The sequence below is a fragment of the Anopheles bellator genome, chromosome 2 (genome assembly GCF_943735745.2).
Source record: "Anopheles bellator chromosome 2, idAnoBellAS_SP24_06.2, whole genome shotgun sequence".
NCBI lineage: Eukaryota > Metazoa > Arthropoda > Insecta > Diptera > Culicidae > Anopheles > Anopheles bellator.
Window position 1 is genome coordinate 73,717,295 of NC_071286.1, and position 16,135 is coordinate 73,733,429.

At 49.3% G+C, this 16,135-nt stretch overlaps 2 protein-coding genes across 3 annotated transcripts; both read right to left on the bottom strand.

Annotated features, from left to right (window-relative positions):
* Nucleotides 1-9,819: 9,819 nt before the first annotated feature.
* Nucleotides 9,820-11,105, bottom strand: LOC131210892 (protein FAM151B-like). 2 transcript variants are annotated; one of them, XM_058204207.1, is made up of 3 exons: nt 11,073-11,105; nt 10,658-10,771; nt 9,820-10,592 (listed from the first exon to the last, which is right to left on the bottom strand). In XM_058204207.1, coding segments are annotated over exons 1-3 (888 nt in total). In that variant the 5' UTR covers nt 11,074-11,105. The 2 variants fall into 2 exon arrangements, with proteins under 2 accessions (XP_058060190.1, XP_058060189.1); XM_058204206.1 differs by lacking the exon at nt 11,073-11,105 and adding an exon at nt 10,868-10,972.
* Nucleotides 11,106-11,277: 172 nt separating this feature from the next.
* LOC131210190 (angiopoietin-4-like) lies at nt 11,278-12,216 on the bottom strand. Its single transcript, XM_058203400.1, has one exon. It carries the CDS (start codon nt 12,186-12,188, stop codon nt 11,349-11,351), a length of 840 nt encoding a protein of 279 aa, XP_058059383.1. The 5' UTR covers nt 12,189-12,216; the 3' UTR covers nt 11,278-11,348.
* Nucleotides 12,217-16,135: the final 3,919 nt, after the last annotated feature.

Consider the following 16,135-nt stretch of genomic DNA (forward strand, 5'->3'; position numbering starts at 1 on the left):
TTTGCAACTTTTGTACGAGGCGTGCACAGTGCACCACCCTGTCGTTCGCTATAAAACTAGAGCCGAAATCGCAGTGGCGCAAAAATTGGCGTGGGAGGCCATAGGGGCACAGTTAAACGCTTGTCCACAGAAGTGTAAATGGAGTGTCTCGAATTTTAAATCTGCGGCAACCTTTGTAGGCGAAGACTTTGATAGTTATATGAGGCGACGAGGTAACCGCCCTCTCGCGAAACGGGAATCGACATCGAAAACGACGCGAACCAGCCGGGAATCCGCAGATAGCGCTCCTCCACCTCTACCGACCACCTCAATCAAGACGAGGTCTAAAAGACGGGTAAAGCATGCAATCTGTTATTACGTTCAAACCTTTGCCATTAAATGTGTTTTGATTTTACAGATCGCACAACCACTCTCGTTCCAGGTAAGTCCCAGTGCCGATATGAGCGCGAGAGTCGGCCATTTTAGTTTTTGTTACTGGGGGGCAACATGCAACATGAGGCGTTGGGGGGGGGAACTTCGAACGTGGGCACCTCGAACGCCGTGTAGCCGGCATCAGTTGCCCGATCGACTATGTTCGGTCGACAGCGGTGTGTAGATTAAGCAACATAGTCCTTTTATAAACTTGTTAGGTATCGAGTGGGTGCTCCTTCTGGAGTACGCCAGGACCTCATAAAGGTATAAAAGTAAACCAAAAAATGAATGAAGGACAGTCACAAATTAGACACCAAACATTAAACCTGTGTGTCATTCGTTCATGGCCGGCGACATAGCCGCGCCAGGTAAAATCAACATAAAGAAAGAACCTAGCCATTACAGCCGGAACCTCGAACGTCGACACTTCGAACGCCGGAACCTCCAACGTCAGCACCTCGAACGTCGCAACCTCGAACATCGGAACCTCGAACGTCGGAATCTCGAACGTCGGAACCTCGAACGTCGCAGAAGCGCGGAAGAATAGTAAAGCGCGTGATGCTGAGCAAAGTCATTCGCGAGAAAGAGGTCCGCTCCCGCCAGCTGGACCGGCCATAAAGGCTAAGGAAAAGGAAAAGGTTGCATTGCCAGCTGAGCGAGGCCCGCTTTCGCTCTGACTTGATGCCCCGTCGAAGCCGACTCGACAGCGAAACCTCCGAGCGTGGTCCGAGCGGTGCAACCCGAATCTTACCAGTAGAGAACGTGTTTGACCTTAAAAGACTGGAGGATTTGGCCAAGGACTCCGACTTCCACAACTGCATTTGTCGGTTTGTGGATGCTCATCCGAATGTTCTCTTATCCAAGCGGAGGGACATTATGAGCACCATTATGGATGTGTTGTATAGCAGGGCCTTCCTTACCAAGTGCACTTGGGCGAACCAGCGGGCAGGAAAAACACAGCTCGGCCAATTCTGGAACTCGATGCAGGCATACTTGTATGTTTCGCGCGAGTTTTCTCAGAGAACTGACCCCGGTTTCGATGAAGAAGCCGCGGTTGAATTTTTCAAGAAGCGGTTGGGCAACTCGCTCTCGCGTTGCAAAAATGCTCCGCGCAATGGTAAGTTCCCGTGCACTCTGCAGCGTAGAGCAATTGTTAATTTTGTATCATTTATTTGCAGACTTGTTCTTCCAGGCGCCTTCCGCCGAGGACGGCAAGTGCCTGCGCTACAGCTTCGAGCTGTGGTATGATAGTTCGCAGCGTACCGTGTCCGTAAGTTCGTACGGCGTTGCCGTAGTTTACATACACCATTCACCATTTTTTACTTTGTGTATTTATTTGCAGTGCCTAACCGTACCCTCCATCCCGTAATCTTCATGAAAGATTACTGGAGATGGTTGTGTACGGGATGTCGGGAGACAACGGGCATGACGAGCCTCCAAACGAGCTGTGACGGATCGCGCAAGGGACTGGAGGAGACGCAGAAACAAACATACATTCTTACCAAAGCAATTGTTGGCCTGCCCACTTCGATCAACCGATTGAGCGAACAATCTAACACCAACCCCTAATAGTCGAATCGCAGCTACCATTGCTTAGTGTTGGATTATTACCACTGAATCCGCCACAAGCGTAAAACACGAAATTGGTAACCCATTGGCCCCAGCATTGGCCTCACGGGTCCCGCACGCGTTTGTTTTCATCGGTCCGAACACATTCCAGACGGTGGTCCGGTCCCGTCGTTGCATTTTGACAGTTGAACCGCGTGGTTGTGAGTAATGAAAAAAGTCGCGAAAAAATAAGAAAAGGGTATGTCTGCAGCGGCAGACGACGAGGAAGAGGACGAGATGCTGACGTCCTGCGAGGAGCTGGCCGTTAGCTCTCCCCCGTGCAAGAGAAGGCCACCGTGGAGGGAAACCACGCCGTCCTTATGCATTGAACCGATCAACGCGCAGGAGATGGCACTCCTCGCGTACGTTAAGGCCGACGTGAAGGCCCAAATAGAAAAAGTATGCGCGCGCTACGAGGCCGAACGGGAAGCGATGCAGCGCACGATAGACGAACTGCGACGGACAGTGGAACTGCTGACCGCTGAGGCGCAGAAGCAGCGCACATTGCCCGCCGCGCATCCGCCAGTTCGTCACCAACAGCAACAAGGCAACAGCGCAAAGCCGATGACGCCGCAGCAACGACTGGAAGCGGCACGCGCACTGGAGGAGCCCGGCACCGGCAAACCGAAGCAGCAGCCACAGGTTCACCAGTGGATAGAAAAGCGCAGCAAGCGACAGCTCCAGCTTGAGAAGGCGGAAAAAAGGAGAAAGGAGGAGGAGCGGCAGCAGCAAGGACAAAAAAAAAAAATCTAACACCAAACCCACATCGCCATCATCTGCTGCGTCTCCCGTCACATTTAATAGGGAGAAAGTCACCAACGCTTAGGAATTAGACGAATTCAATGTCAGTCTATCGGATCCGGAATACTTCCAGAAAGCAGCGGATTGGTTAAATAGCCTTATCAATTCTAAATCGGTTGGTAAGCAAAGAATGCATGAGGCGCTGTACATAATTTTTGACCGTAGGTTCCTGACCGAATGCAGCTGGACTGGTCGTCCTCGCCCGTTGACAAAAGTGCAATTTAGAATGTACACAAACATTCATAGACTGTTTTTGGCGGTGTTGAATAATTTAGCACGTTTAGAATACTGTGGCGGAGCATTCAAACCGCGCACATAAACCGAGAGCACGGGCAGGCATCGAGATGCTTCCGCGGGACGGAGAATAAAAGTAATCGCTCTCTCTAGTCACAACCATCAAGCGAGTAGGTTCATCTTAATACCGAAGCATCCGAAAGCGTTCCCCTATAACTAAGCATCCGAAAGCGTTCCCCCATAGTACCAAGCATGTGAGGTTGAAGTATTTTTTAGAGGTAAATTGAAGATTGCATTGGTGAGGCAAGAAGAAACAGAGAGAAACGGGGAAAAGTCGCACGATTTTGCCCGCTGGGGTGTTAGCTAGACGCCGTGCGAACGATAGCACAAAGGCGCATAAGAAAGTGAAAGAGAATCCGATACCTCACTCCTATAAATAGGCTTGTGGGGTATCGGCAGTAGCATCCACCGGTGACCGGTGGATCGCAAGTGGAGGACAACGTCAAGTACGCGTACAGTTATAAAAGGTAGAGAATAGGCAGAAGGAGAACATTCGCAAATTAAGAGTCAACATGATCACAAATGGAACTCGCAGCAAGAGAAGAAAATCAGCGAATTACAGAATGTTACGGGGAGATAGCCGCGGAGGTTAAGGTCCTCCAGGACTGTTCGGCGGTGCTGGTTAAACACCTGGAACCTGCGCTCGGTTCGAAAGACGTGAAAACATGCATAGTGGAGGCCCACAATCCCGTCAATGAGGAAATACATGCTAATATAAATAAATATAAATATAAAATGATGGATGATGCGGACACTGCCAAACGAGTTGAAGATAGCCGTTGTACGGTTACCGACCCGGTGTGTCCAGAAGCTAGTGGACATGCGTATACCAATGGTGTACACAATGAACACCTTCCGCGCACTGAAGACGGCCACAATGCCGCGGTGTTATAAATGTCACCTGCCGGGGCACCAGGAGAAAGAGTGCACGTCAGAGATAGTAGAGAGTGTTTTTGCGATAAATACGTAAGTGTAGTGAGCTTGGTGATCCGGAACACTCCCTGATTCCCTGACGTTGCTCGAACTGTTCCGAAATTTTCAGCCACTCTTGTCTACTTGAAAGAAAAGAACGCGCCACTCCCCCTTGGAAAAGAATCGAAATCCGGGACAATTCTGATAGAGTTATAGAGCACTTTTGACACCGTGGTTTACAAAACGCACTTAGTGAAATGAACCTATCCAGCGGTGCCACTTTGGATCTCCACGTCGATGGCGTGCCATTGCATCGTTTTCTAAAGAAGGGTGGTTTGCACTCATGGACCATTTATGCAAGGGAACACGAAGCAACTAAACCACCGGGTGAACCTTTCGTCCTAAGTGTCTTTTGCAGCACCTTAAAACCAGAGGCGCGCCAACTACTCGACACGCTTGGCCGGGAAATAGAAGATTCTCGTGCAGGAAATCCGGAGTGTTGTGTTAAGATCAAAACACTGCTTGACCTGAAACGAAAAGATACCTGCAATATGGCCGTATGCCGTTTGGCCTACGCAACGCGGCACAGACGTTTCAGCGGCTGATCCATGACGTCCTACGAGGACTGGATTACTATCCAGTCCTCGTCATGATTACTCGAAATTACTACTATCACGAGTGGAGGAAGTTCAGAGTTCGTCAGTGATCGATCTGGAGATGCTAGCGGACGACCAAGCAAACGACTCTGAACTAACAGATATAATCAGCGGGAAGATCAAGACAGACTTATACCTCCAGGCACAACCTATCCCAGACAGCACAAAGAATCTGTACTGCGACTGCCCCAGCGGCATCGTGCGACCGTACATAACTCCGTCGTTCCGGAGTAAGGTGCTTCGCGCGGTGCACGACATGAGTCACCCGGGCCCCAGGCCCACGGCAAAACTAGGAGCCGAGAGGTTTGTGTGGCGCGACATGAAGAGGCAATGGCAATACTTGTATCTTAAAATATTTAAAAAATAATACAAAAAAAGAAGAAATATTCGTAAGACATCCTATAGCCAAACACATTTCGAGATCAGATCACTCAGCAACGAGGCTAAAAAGTGATACCGAAGAGCAAAGAAATGCTAGGCTACTGTCTAATCGAGAGTGCATGGCTATAACGCGTTCTTTGCAAACAGGTGAGCAAAGGGAAGCAGGATTGCATCTGTGAATATGTGAATGTGATATGTGAATATGTGTGTGAATATATGTGAATGAATATCATCTGTGTGAATGTCGAAGACAACAAAAAGTACGACTAAAGGTACTAAATCTACGAAGTCTACTCCAATTCGCCCCAACATTGCTCAACAGGAACTACAAACGCCGCAATTCTTGCCGACTCCCGTTCTTGTTGAGCCCGTCATTAGATCGACTGCGGTTATGGCATTGCCTGAAAGGGGACACTATGTCACCTGGACGGACGAACTGGAATTATTGCGCCTGCATAATTTCTGTTCGGCCGAAACCCTGCGCGATTTCGTGTACACGTATGGCCCTATGCCATACTCCGTCCACAGCAATCGTGCTCGTGTGCTCGAGGCGATTAAATCGCTGAGAGGGCCGGCGCCTTTCGCTGAGGATTCGCGTTGGCCAGAACGAGGTTACTTCGCTTCCCCGCGACGGCAAAGGCAGCTGACCGTATAGAGCGAATTCAACGTCGTTTCACCCGATTCGCCATACGGGCGCTACCATGGACAGTAACCGACTCGCTTCCTGACTACAGCGCTAGATGTCTGCTTCTTGGGGTCGAGCCTCTGGCGCACAGGCGGCGCGTGGCCCAGTGCTGCTTTATTGCGGGATTGCTGCTAGCAAACATCAACGCGCCGAGCCTACTCGCGCTCCTACACGTTACCGTGCCTACGAGGCCGCTTCGATGTTCGCGGTTTCTGGCCGAACGTCGCAGTCGATCCGCGTACGGGCACAATGAACCGCTGACGAGCGCCATCCGGCATTTCAACTCTGTGTTCGAGTTCTTCGACTTTGACGTTAATTTATCTGTATTTCGTGATCGCATTCGTTTTGTTCGTCTTCATTAACTAATGCGTTTTCCAATGTGTTCAACTATGGTGCTCAGTTAGGCTTTATTGCCCGTTGAGCCATAACTTAATTAAATAAATAAATAAATAAATAAATAAATTTGAAGTGCGCTGCTTTTGTTTATGATCCTACATATGAATATGCAAATCATCGTATGGTACCAATGGTACTAGTGTGCCAGTATTGTAATGGCGTGAAATACAAAAACGAAGCTCCTGGAATGTGCTGTGCGGGAGGTAAAGTGAAGTTGCAGCCTTTGAACCCACCACCCGAACCACTTAATGAGCTATTGGCAGGCCGAACACTAAAGTCGAAGAGTTTTCTAAAAAACATTCGAAAATATAATTCGTGCTTCCAAATGACGTTATTTGGCGTGAAAGGCAAAGTCGTGCAGGAAAATTTTATGCCAACTTTTAAGGTCCAAGGACAAATTTACCATCGCGTTGGATCCTTACTTCCAACATCCCTAGCAGCGCCCAACGCCAACCACCCCGAGATTCGAACCCTGGACAGCTGCGTGACAGCGACGAGCATTACAGACTGCTCTATCACCGGGCGCCCATTGCCTTTGGGGCGGAACAAAGTTCGTCGGGTCTGCTAGTGTATAATATTACATTGCTGCAGCAGTCAAGTCGGCTAAGAAACATTTGTATCGTCGGTTAGGCTGTACGCGCCTTACCTTCGAAGGATACGGCACAGTGTTATGCCAGATTGAGGCCGCAATGAACTCTCGCCCTTTGCTGTCTCTGTCCGACGATCCCAACGACCTGCTGCCTGCCTTCTTAAGAAAAGCTTAGCGGATGAATCCACAAGTAACTGCAGACAAAACAAACTGGAAATAGTTTAAAATTGCCTGACCTTTGATTGTAATGTCTAGTTCATTTGGCTAATATAACTAAAACGTCAGATTTTGAAATTGACTTACGACCGCCTTTTCCCCATAGTGCTCGAGCGCCATGAAAGCGTCGTACCCTAGAAAGTAGCCAGCAGTTTGGCCAACACTGTTGCAGGTAGAACGTGCTCTGCTATGGGTAATCAAAATGCGGAGGAAAACCACAAAGTGGTTTGTGCCAAAAACCGTGCCAAATACGAGCAACGGAGTGCATCATACTTTTAATCATCGTCCCGGGACTGTGAAGAGTAGACTCCGGTGAACCCTGGGATCATCCTCCGACGGTGGGCACAATTTGGTTGCCCACAGTAACAAATCGCTTGGACGCAACCCCATTTTCTACCGATGATGCCGACGGGGGGGATGCGAAGCACTCGGGACTGTACGAAACACGTGTGCAACACACGTTTACACTATTTTAAAAAAAAACGGATAAACGCTCGCAAACAACCGCTGGGCGCCGAGTGATGGTCTAAAAAAATAACCAGGCAAGCAATGCAACCGTTTTGCTTTCCTGATGACCCTGCTATTTGCTATTGAATAACAATAAAACAACTAAAAAGAGTGTTACTGTGGTTATGTGATGTGACAATAGACAAATATATGTATTAGCGTCCTACCTTGGACTCCATCGTGTTAGTCGGCATTTCCGCAGTAGATGTGTAGAGAAGCCCGCCGGAAATGAGACCTAAAAAACAGTTCACGATAAGTACGGAGCGAAGCAACAGCGAAAAACGACGATAGTAACGACTGCGAAGTACGATTGCGAATCGACAGCGAAAAGTATGACAAAACCACGAGTTAGTTAAGGAGCGAAAAGTGAATCAAGCAGTAGAATTGTAACCACATCCGCATGCCAAGCTGTCTGGAAGTGCCTTCGTTTGCTCCGTGTTTTAGCATTGCTCAGAGCTAAATTGGACTACACTGGGCACTAAGCATCGGGTCGCTTCAGGACTGCTGGACACTACGCACACTGCTTTTTCGCGACACTGACTGTGTCAGTTGAGAATGTTGATAAAACATTCTAAATCGCAATGTAACTATCTGACTTGTTTGAAGATGGTGAACTCGGAATCCATCGGCCAATACATATAAAATAACGCTAAGAACCTGATGCCCAAACGTGTTATACGTAGTGTCCCAAGGAATGTAAGGGATTTTCTAAAATCTCAAATCTGTTAATGAAGATCACCCAATGAAAATTGGAACATTATATACTGTTGTATGTTCTGCTCTCTAGCATGTGAATCTTATGACTCCATCGACAGATTACCCAAATTTTTTTGCTATAGATGAACGCATTCGTACTTTGTGAACTGCATGCTAACCTAGTCCTACCTTAGGCACTTTCTTCATAAAGATGAGACTGATGCAGTATTCGGTCGACATTTCTAATCAATCTTCCGCTTCCCTGGAACAGAATACAGAAGATCAACATTCATACTGAACACTGCACGATCTGCTACATTTGGTCCGTTTATCGACGTCCGAAAAGTTCTCACCTTGATGTAAATGTATCAGCAGATATAATAATGGCTAATGGCGCCAGTTTGCAACAGTCAAGAACATTTCTCAGTGAATCAGTTGCACCGCCACAACTAACGGTTCTCCAATACAATGGCAATATCAAGTCTTAATTACAGACGATTCGGGCTTGATTTTCCTAAAACAAAGCAAAGTTTGTTACTTAATCATATATCGTTTTCAATATCAACTATCGTTAGTATTGTTTAGTTTGCCTACCTTTCTAGCAATTGGGTTCGTTTGCTGTCGGGATCGTCACGGAAAGACGAGAGAGCGATGCTCCTTCGCGTTGGTCCTGTGGTTGTTTCGCGTTGGTCCCGTGTCGCTCTCGTATTGAGAGTGTGCGTGTTAGCACGTTCCTAAGATGGCGTACTTGGGGTGTTCGTTACAAGATGTGTTCCTCCACTCTACTGAGTGTCCGGCGTGAGCCAGAGCCAGGGCAAGGAGCCAGAGGAAGAGCGAAAATCGTCACGGAAATGAAGCACCTCACACCGCCGCACCGTCTCCCGAGGTGGCCGGTTTTTTCGCTTCGGTGCGATAGTTTTACACCACCAATGGACTTCGCACTGTTAGATGCAACTGCAGCACCACCGATTGTTCACGGTCAATTGTTTCCTGTGGGCACACAAGCGCTCGATGTGAAGGATTGGATTTGCCAAAACGCAGGCGGACCGCACTCGCCGGCACGCCTGCCAGCGTCGACGGCCGCAGAAGGAAGAGAGCGGTTCGACGTTTCCGACTGTCGACTGTCACTGCTGGTAGCACGCGCGTATACACAGACGGATCGACTTGTTGTGTCACGTTGACGTTTTGGATGGGGACCAAGATCGCCACAACTTCAAACGATACTTTCGTTTAAGGCGCCCACACACAGATTTTGCATGCAAAATAATTTTAACTTAATTATTACTTGTAATACAAACACAAATTCACCATGAAACTATCTTAATTCTCGGCCCAAAAGTCAATGTCTTCAACTTGCGTATATAAATACAACTAATCTGTCAAGAAAAAATGTTTTTCGGCGAAATTTTACACACAGCCGACGTTAATTACGTTTCGTTACGTTAAATTAATTTTACGCTAGTTTTCACGCCCCATGTAGCCCCCCAGTACCAAGAGTGTACGAAATACCGTACGCGGTACGGTACCGGTACCGGCCAATGAACGGTACAATGCTGCTGCGTTTTGCAGGTCTTTGAACGGTACGAAGGACGGTTATTCGAGTGTACGTCGAACGGTACGACGTAAACCAAAACGTACATAGTTGCTTCTTGGGACGTTATCAGGCATTAACATCTAGCATCGATTGTCTTTTTGCAGCTGTCCTTAAACGCACTTTCGTCGAGATGAAGTGCCCGGTGCAATGCTTCCGGCACATCCACATAGGTCCGATCGAGACCTACGGTGAAAATAAATTCACGCAACTTTTCCACATTTACCGCGTCTCCGTCGCTTGACCAAACGGTAAAAGTGACATCGTTGGTGTCTTTTACTGCGCAAAACAATCGAAGCATGTTTGTGATGCTGCTCCCCACAATCCCTGCCCTAACGGGAAAGGTGATCGCGTTTCCAGCGTGGTCGATACCGTTCGAATGAATGGCGGAGGCCATAGCATCCACGTGCTGTTCCGTGTAGGCACCATTCGTAAAATCGGCACCCCAACGTGTGGTCCAACCGATCGAAAGTGTTGCTTTGCCCAGTCGCCTCGCAGCGGCAAAAAATCGCACCGGATCTACCGGCACCGTGGCTGTGTTATCCACCGGACCGGGGAGAATGTCGGCGTTGATCCATGTGGTAAATTTGGCCATGTCGTAGCTGGACCGGATGATATCAACAGATCGCTCGAATGCTCCGATCGATTTAAAATCTAGTTTAATTCCCTTCACTTTCGAAACGGCGCTCACTTGTTGGTTGTACTGCAACACGCGCTGCAGGAACGTTTCGAGGGATATGTCGGACTCGTTAGCCGGAGGATGGGCCATTATGGGTATCTCATTTTCTCTGTTCACGTCTTCCTTTAGATAGCCCAAAGAGATGTCACATTCTATGAACTGGATGTCGCCTGAAAGGATGAAAGAAAACGGTATTACACAGCCCACGCTGAAGGGTGAAGCGATTGTTGCGTACTGTCGAGAACACGGGCCAGGTATTCAGCATCGTTCACAGCATGAGCCCATGTAACTTGTGTTAGATTTTTCCGCAAATTAGCCCCTTCAGTGACACTCCTTTCTCCTGATAGCACTGCAAGCGGAAACGATCGTTAAGTATTTTACAACTGATCACGCCTTAGTAGGTAGAGAGAAAATTAAATCCACAATTTCGAAGCCTTTTGCTCACCCAAAACGCAACCAAGAATACAATAGAAACACATTTTCAAAAATCTTTTGCACTCAAAGCACGAAAGCGACTGACGGATTCATCGGACGGGTTCGGTGTGCATCACTCTCCGCGGCTAATCGTGTTAAGCTTATCTTAATGATGTTTTTATAGCTCCTGTGAAGCAGACATTTGATAACTGATAGCGGATTGTTCAAATACTCACTCGCAAGCAGGTTTCTTTTGAGCTGGCGTCTGGATTAGCCGAAACCCAGCAGAAGCTGTCGGACCATCGCTCGGTGCTCCGATCATATGTTTGCTGTCATGTTGAAAGCATCACAACAAAAATGAGGGGGCCTTCTACTGCCATCATTCAGTTAGTCAATAAAACATTGTAAAAAAATTAATTTTATTCGTATTTATTCGTAGACATCGTGTGAAAGAGTCTGCTTACTGCAAGTTGACTTGTGTGATTTCACAGAAAGAAGTACAATCTGATCCTCTAGAACTCAGAAGCCGCGGAAGTGCCCGCCCGTTTCCGTATCATTATCTTTAACTGCTTCAAATTGTGACAAAACTGCGCAAAACCTGCATTGTCGATCGAGTGGGGTGTGTCGATGAACCAGAAAGCACATCCTTCCTGAACCATCGTCTCCCTTGCCTCCGGGTGCAGGTTGTTCCGGTTGGCCGTGTGGAACATGTAGGATTGGTCGGCGTGAAAAAGTCGCATAGAGCCCTTCGCGGTACCGATCCGTTTAATTTGAAAGCGTTCCCATTCGCTACCAATCTCGAAGCGATCGTAAAGGCCAACGTTTTCTTCGCCTTGTCTCATGAGCACAAATGCAACCTCGTACCATGATGCACTCGTTAGGGCGTGCAACCGTTGCAAGCCGATAAAGTGTTCTCCTTCCGGGTGGCCGAATCCGTGTTTGTACGACTCCCATGTACGATCGAATCTGGTTTCGTTTCCGTTGCTCCGGCTGTACACCACTAACCATCCGCCATTTTCGAACGTTTGATTGCAGAACACTTGGTACGGCGGCTCAGCGCAGAGCTGGAGTAAGTAAACTCCAGACACATCCGATGATGCTGCACCGCAGTTGGATATTGTGGCACGGCAGGAAGACGTTGGCAGTGTGGTCACACCGTCCCTTTTACTCCTTAAGTCATCCATTTGACTTGAAAGACTCCGGACGGCCCGGTCCAGGTGGAACAGTTGTTTCTGAATGTCTTTCAACTGATCGTTCGTCGACGATTCGACATGATTTGCTTCCTGACCTGCCACTAGAAGCAACGATAGGATCGCGATGAGAATGACCAAACACAACGGTATCGAGCCCATATCTCCGTTAGCTAGAAAAGATCGAATGAAACTGACGTCCGTCCGTGAGTCAAACGTGCCCTATTGGCAGGTTTTGCAAAACCGCTCCCTTTATCAGCATATTTTTTTGCGCACGTAGGACGCGCTAAGGTTAAAACCCGGATCCCATTATGTTATCAGTACATCCGACCCGGGTGCATTATATGAAGCGAGACCACGTGTACCGTTCAGTCAGTGTAGTCATCTTCGAGGAATGGAAAAAGTTTCGCCATTAAACTACCAACAGAGCTCAGCTCATGCTCGTGTAGAAGTGGAAGAGGGTTCCAGGGGGCAGAGCTCTGAACTAGCCCCCTAGCTTGTGCCCGTTGGAGTAGGGCTGGAGGGTCAGAGAGTTCTAAATTTGATTAATGGCAGCACCCCGGCGGCGCTCCTTACGATGACGATTCTCCTTTCGCACCGAGAAACGACAACAAATAATAATGAAAAGCACAAAAACCGCGAACCGCGGATGAACACGATCGTGCTCTGGTCTGGTGCGGCAAGTGCGCAAGTTCGCCAGAGAGACAGGTTCGCTCACCGATCGTGTGTGCCGTGGCCAATCGCTCGAACCAGTCGAACTCGTGATCTCGCCGGGAACAGTCGTGAAAATCAGTTGTGCTTCAGGAGCGAACGCACTGAAAGTAAATTGCGGATTGGATTGGAGCCGCGGGCCGCGGTTTGGTAGTTTATTTTCCCCCGTTTCGCGTGTGTGTTTGTTGCCTGTTGCCGGGGTCCGGTTACCAAGAAGTCTGCCAAGTGCAGGGCGCGCGGGCACCATCGCGAAGTTGTTGAAGTTGCCGTCCTAGAAGTTGTAAAGTTGTGCCGAAGGGGGGCTTTCCCTGAAAGTGCGTGCCCGTGGAAAGGGAATATTAGCGTGATCCGTGGCCCTGGTCGCGGCTACAGGATGCTAATTAAAGAATTTGCAACAACGCACCGGAAGCGAGTTGATTTCGGGATCCGCTAGCCGGGAGATTGGGCGTCGAAACGGTTAAAGGTGCACTACGACGGGAGATAAATTCAAAAGTGCAAAGCAACCATTGGTTCTGGTTGCGTAACCAAGTGTGGGTAATTTTCCGTTACGCAGTGTTTGTGAGTGTGAGTGTAGTGTGGTTGAGGGAAAGGATACAATAAAGCGATCGTAGTGTGCCGAGCAGAGTCGACCTTTGTGAAGCTTGATGAAAGTAAATCAAATGGCAGCCAGGACGGAGAAGTGGCAGTGACAGTCACCCAACTGTCACCGCACGTCACATGTTGCTACGATGTTTCAGCCCGAAACAAGTGACCCTCACAGTGAAATGTGTTTTTTTTTTTGGTTTTTGCGATCATTAAGTACATCCCAAGCTCAGCGAGCGGTGCCGTGCGGTGCCGTGGGGGCTAAGCGCCCGAAGCCGAAAAGGCCGATCGTTCATCGTCTATTTTTGAAAGTCTCGGCTAATGCGGTGCGAATGCTTTGCGTGGAGGCAAAAAATCGAAGTCGACAGGACAGGAGAGGTCACACGCGACGGCGGCGGCGGCGCGAGATAAGACACGCGAGCGAGCAACCGGGGTGGCCGCGTTTCGGTGTCACGGAGGAAAATTGCTTGCGGTGTGCGGCGGAAAAATTATTTATAAGATGTGAAACATTTTTTTCCCCTGCTTTTCTCCAACCTTTCACCACGTCGAGAGGGCGGGCGCGCGCGATCTAATGAGGATCACGGACATTGCAGCACTTTCTCGAACTTGTTACTTCACGCCACTTGTCACCGCCTGGCTGGCTGGGTGGCGCTGCGACGAGCGGGGCGTTGGAATGCTCCAAATTCGGGCCACGTCCTTTGCTGTCCTTGCGCCAGCACCCGGTCGACGATGAAGCACCAGGCGCCTCCTTCTGCGCTGGCCGCAGGCGGAGCAACATGGAAGACACTAAAGCGGGCGACCACAACATCCGATCCGGATGCGAATGTGGTGCCAAAGCGGTAGAGGGAGAGAGAGAGAGAGAGAGAGAGTTACGTGCGTTAGTGGCGTTAGGTTCAACATAATTATATTTATTTATAAAGCCCCATCTCCCTCCGGGAACACATTGCCGCGCGGTCGTTTGTCGGGCGCATAACCAGCGGATGTATATTTCGTGGTGTACAAAACCGTTTAACCTTACCCCCCCCTCCCCCCCACCCGGTATTCTGCGTGGAAACCTCGGCTCTCTGCGTCATGCAGGATGGTACACGGGAAATGTAGATCGCGGACGCGAACGGTGAGGATCGTCGAGGATCAACGCGTACCGTCGTGCGATTTGGCGAACAGATTTGGCACACAACGCGGTACACGCCGTATTTTTAGAGTAAACAGACGTCAGCTGCATGACAGGGACGGGTTATTAATACCCGGCGGCGGTGGCGGCGGCGACAGCAGCGTCGTTGTTGTTGCGTGCGGTGCGGTTTGCGCGAGAGACATTGTAAATACGCAGCTGGGCGCATCTGCGATCGGCGGGCACACACTTTGTAAGCAGTGCGCCTGACTCATTTACGGAATGGAATTGATTTTTCATTGGGGCCATTCCATTTCCAGAAAAACCTCAGCCACCACTCGACGCAGTAAAAGATCGTCCGCAATCCGGTGGCACTAAAAATAAACCACCGATCGCCCGGTTCGTATATGTTTACGCCCACCCGTTAGGTGATCTGGACGACGGGTCTGGACTGGGGTTCACCTGTTACGTGGTGCTGCTGCGGAACGATCACTGCGAACTGTATTCCAACGCGAAATACAGGGTGCTCATTCACCACGTTCGCACTGCGCTGTTGCCTAAGTGAAGACTAATGTAAGCTATTGTTGCGGCCACTTACCCGTATCGATACCTATCGATCAGCGTCACCTACCGTAATTGCTGCTAAACTGTACGTTCCATTAAGTTCACCGGGAATCGCGGTTTTAAATGTCCACCCGCGTCGGGTGGGTTCGAAATTTATCGCCCAATTAGTTGGGGGAGACAAAATCTGCTACAAAATATGATGTAACGACCGGCGTGCGCTGCTCGGCCAGTGGGTGGTGCATGCTTTAAATTTAACATTGACTTTTAGTGCTGCCGGTCGGTCCAGCGCTGCACGCTGGGGCTGCCTGGTTCGAGTTTCAGCTCTCTCTCTCTCGGCGGCGGCGGCGGGCCCGTCATGTCAACACATGGTTTGCAGTAATGTTTATGGTTCAATGGAGAGGGGCACTGGGGCGGCATCGTTCTGGGATTTGAGGGGGTGCGATTCCTCTGTTTGACATTTGATTATTGTCCGTCCGTGTGTAATCCAACCGGATCCCAACCTAGATCGCGATGCGATCGGTGGGAAGCGAATGAGACGGACAGCGAAATGTGAGCTTCATCGAATGGCGAGGTCAGTGGATCGGTGAGGCGCTCGGTTTCTTTGTAAATCAATTTAAAATATGATGTCAGCTGAACGTGTGCGCCGGTGCCAGTTTGTCGTTTGATGTACGATCAGTGTTCGTGTGGCAGATGCGCAGCTGCACGGCTTCCGTTGCATCGCTGGCTGCAGATTGCCGCGGGGTGTAAATGCTGAAAATTTACGACCCTCAGCGACGACGCTGGGGCACTGGATTCAGAATAAACATCAAGAAGCATCGAGATTTTGTGGTCGGCAGAATTCAAATCGGCGAAAAGGGGCGAAAACACTATTTTCAGCTTTCAGCGAAGCTTAACACGGTTAACAAGCAGTTGCACCAATGGGATGCAAGTAATGAATAATTAGTTAAGGGCCACCTAACCTCTAAACAGCCATTAAGCCGCTGCTCACCAATTAAAACTTGGCATTTCTCGCCTCGCCTCGTACAGAATGGGTGCCCGTGAACCAGGGAACCAATGCCGCTGCTCTCGAACTCGTAGCTCTCGAGTGATCTTTCAGAGCACACGGACCGTGAACAGCTGCCGCCGCTTCGGAGACCAGACGAGA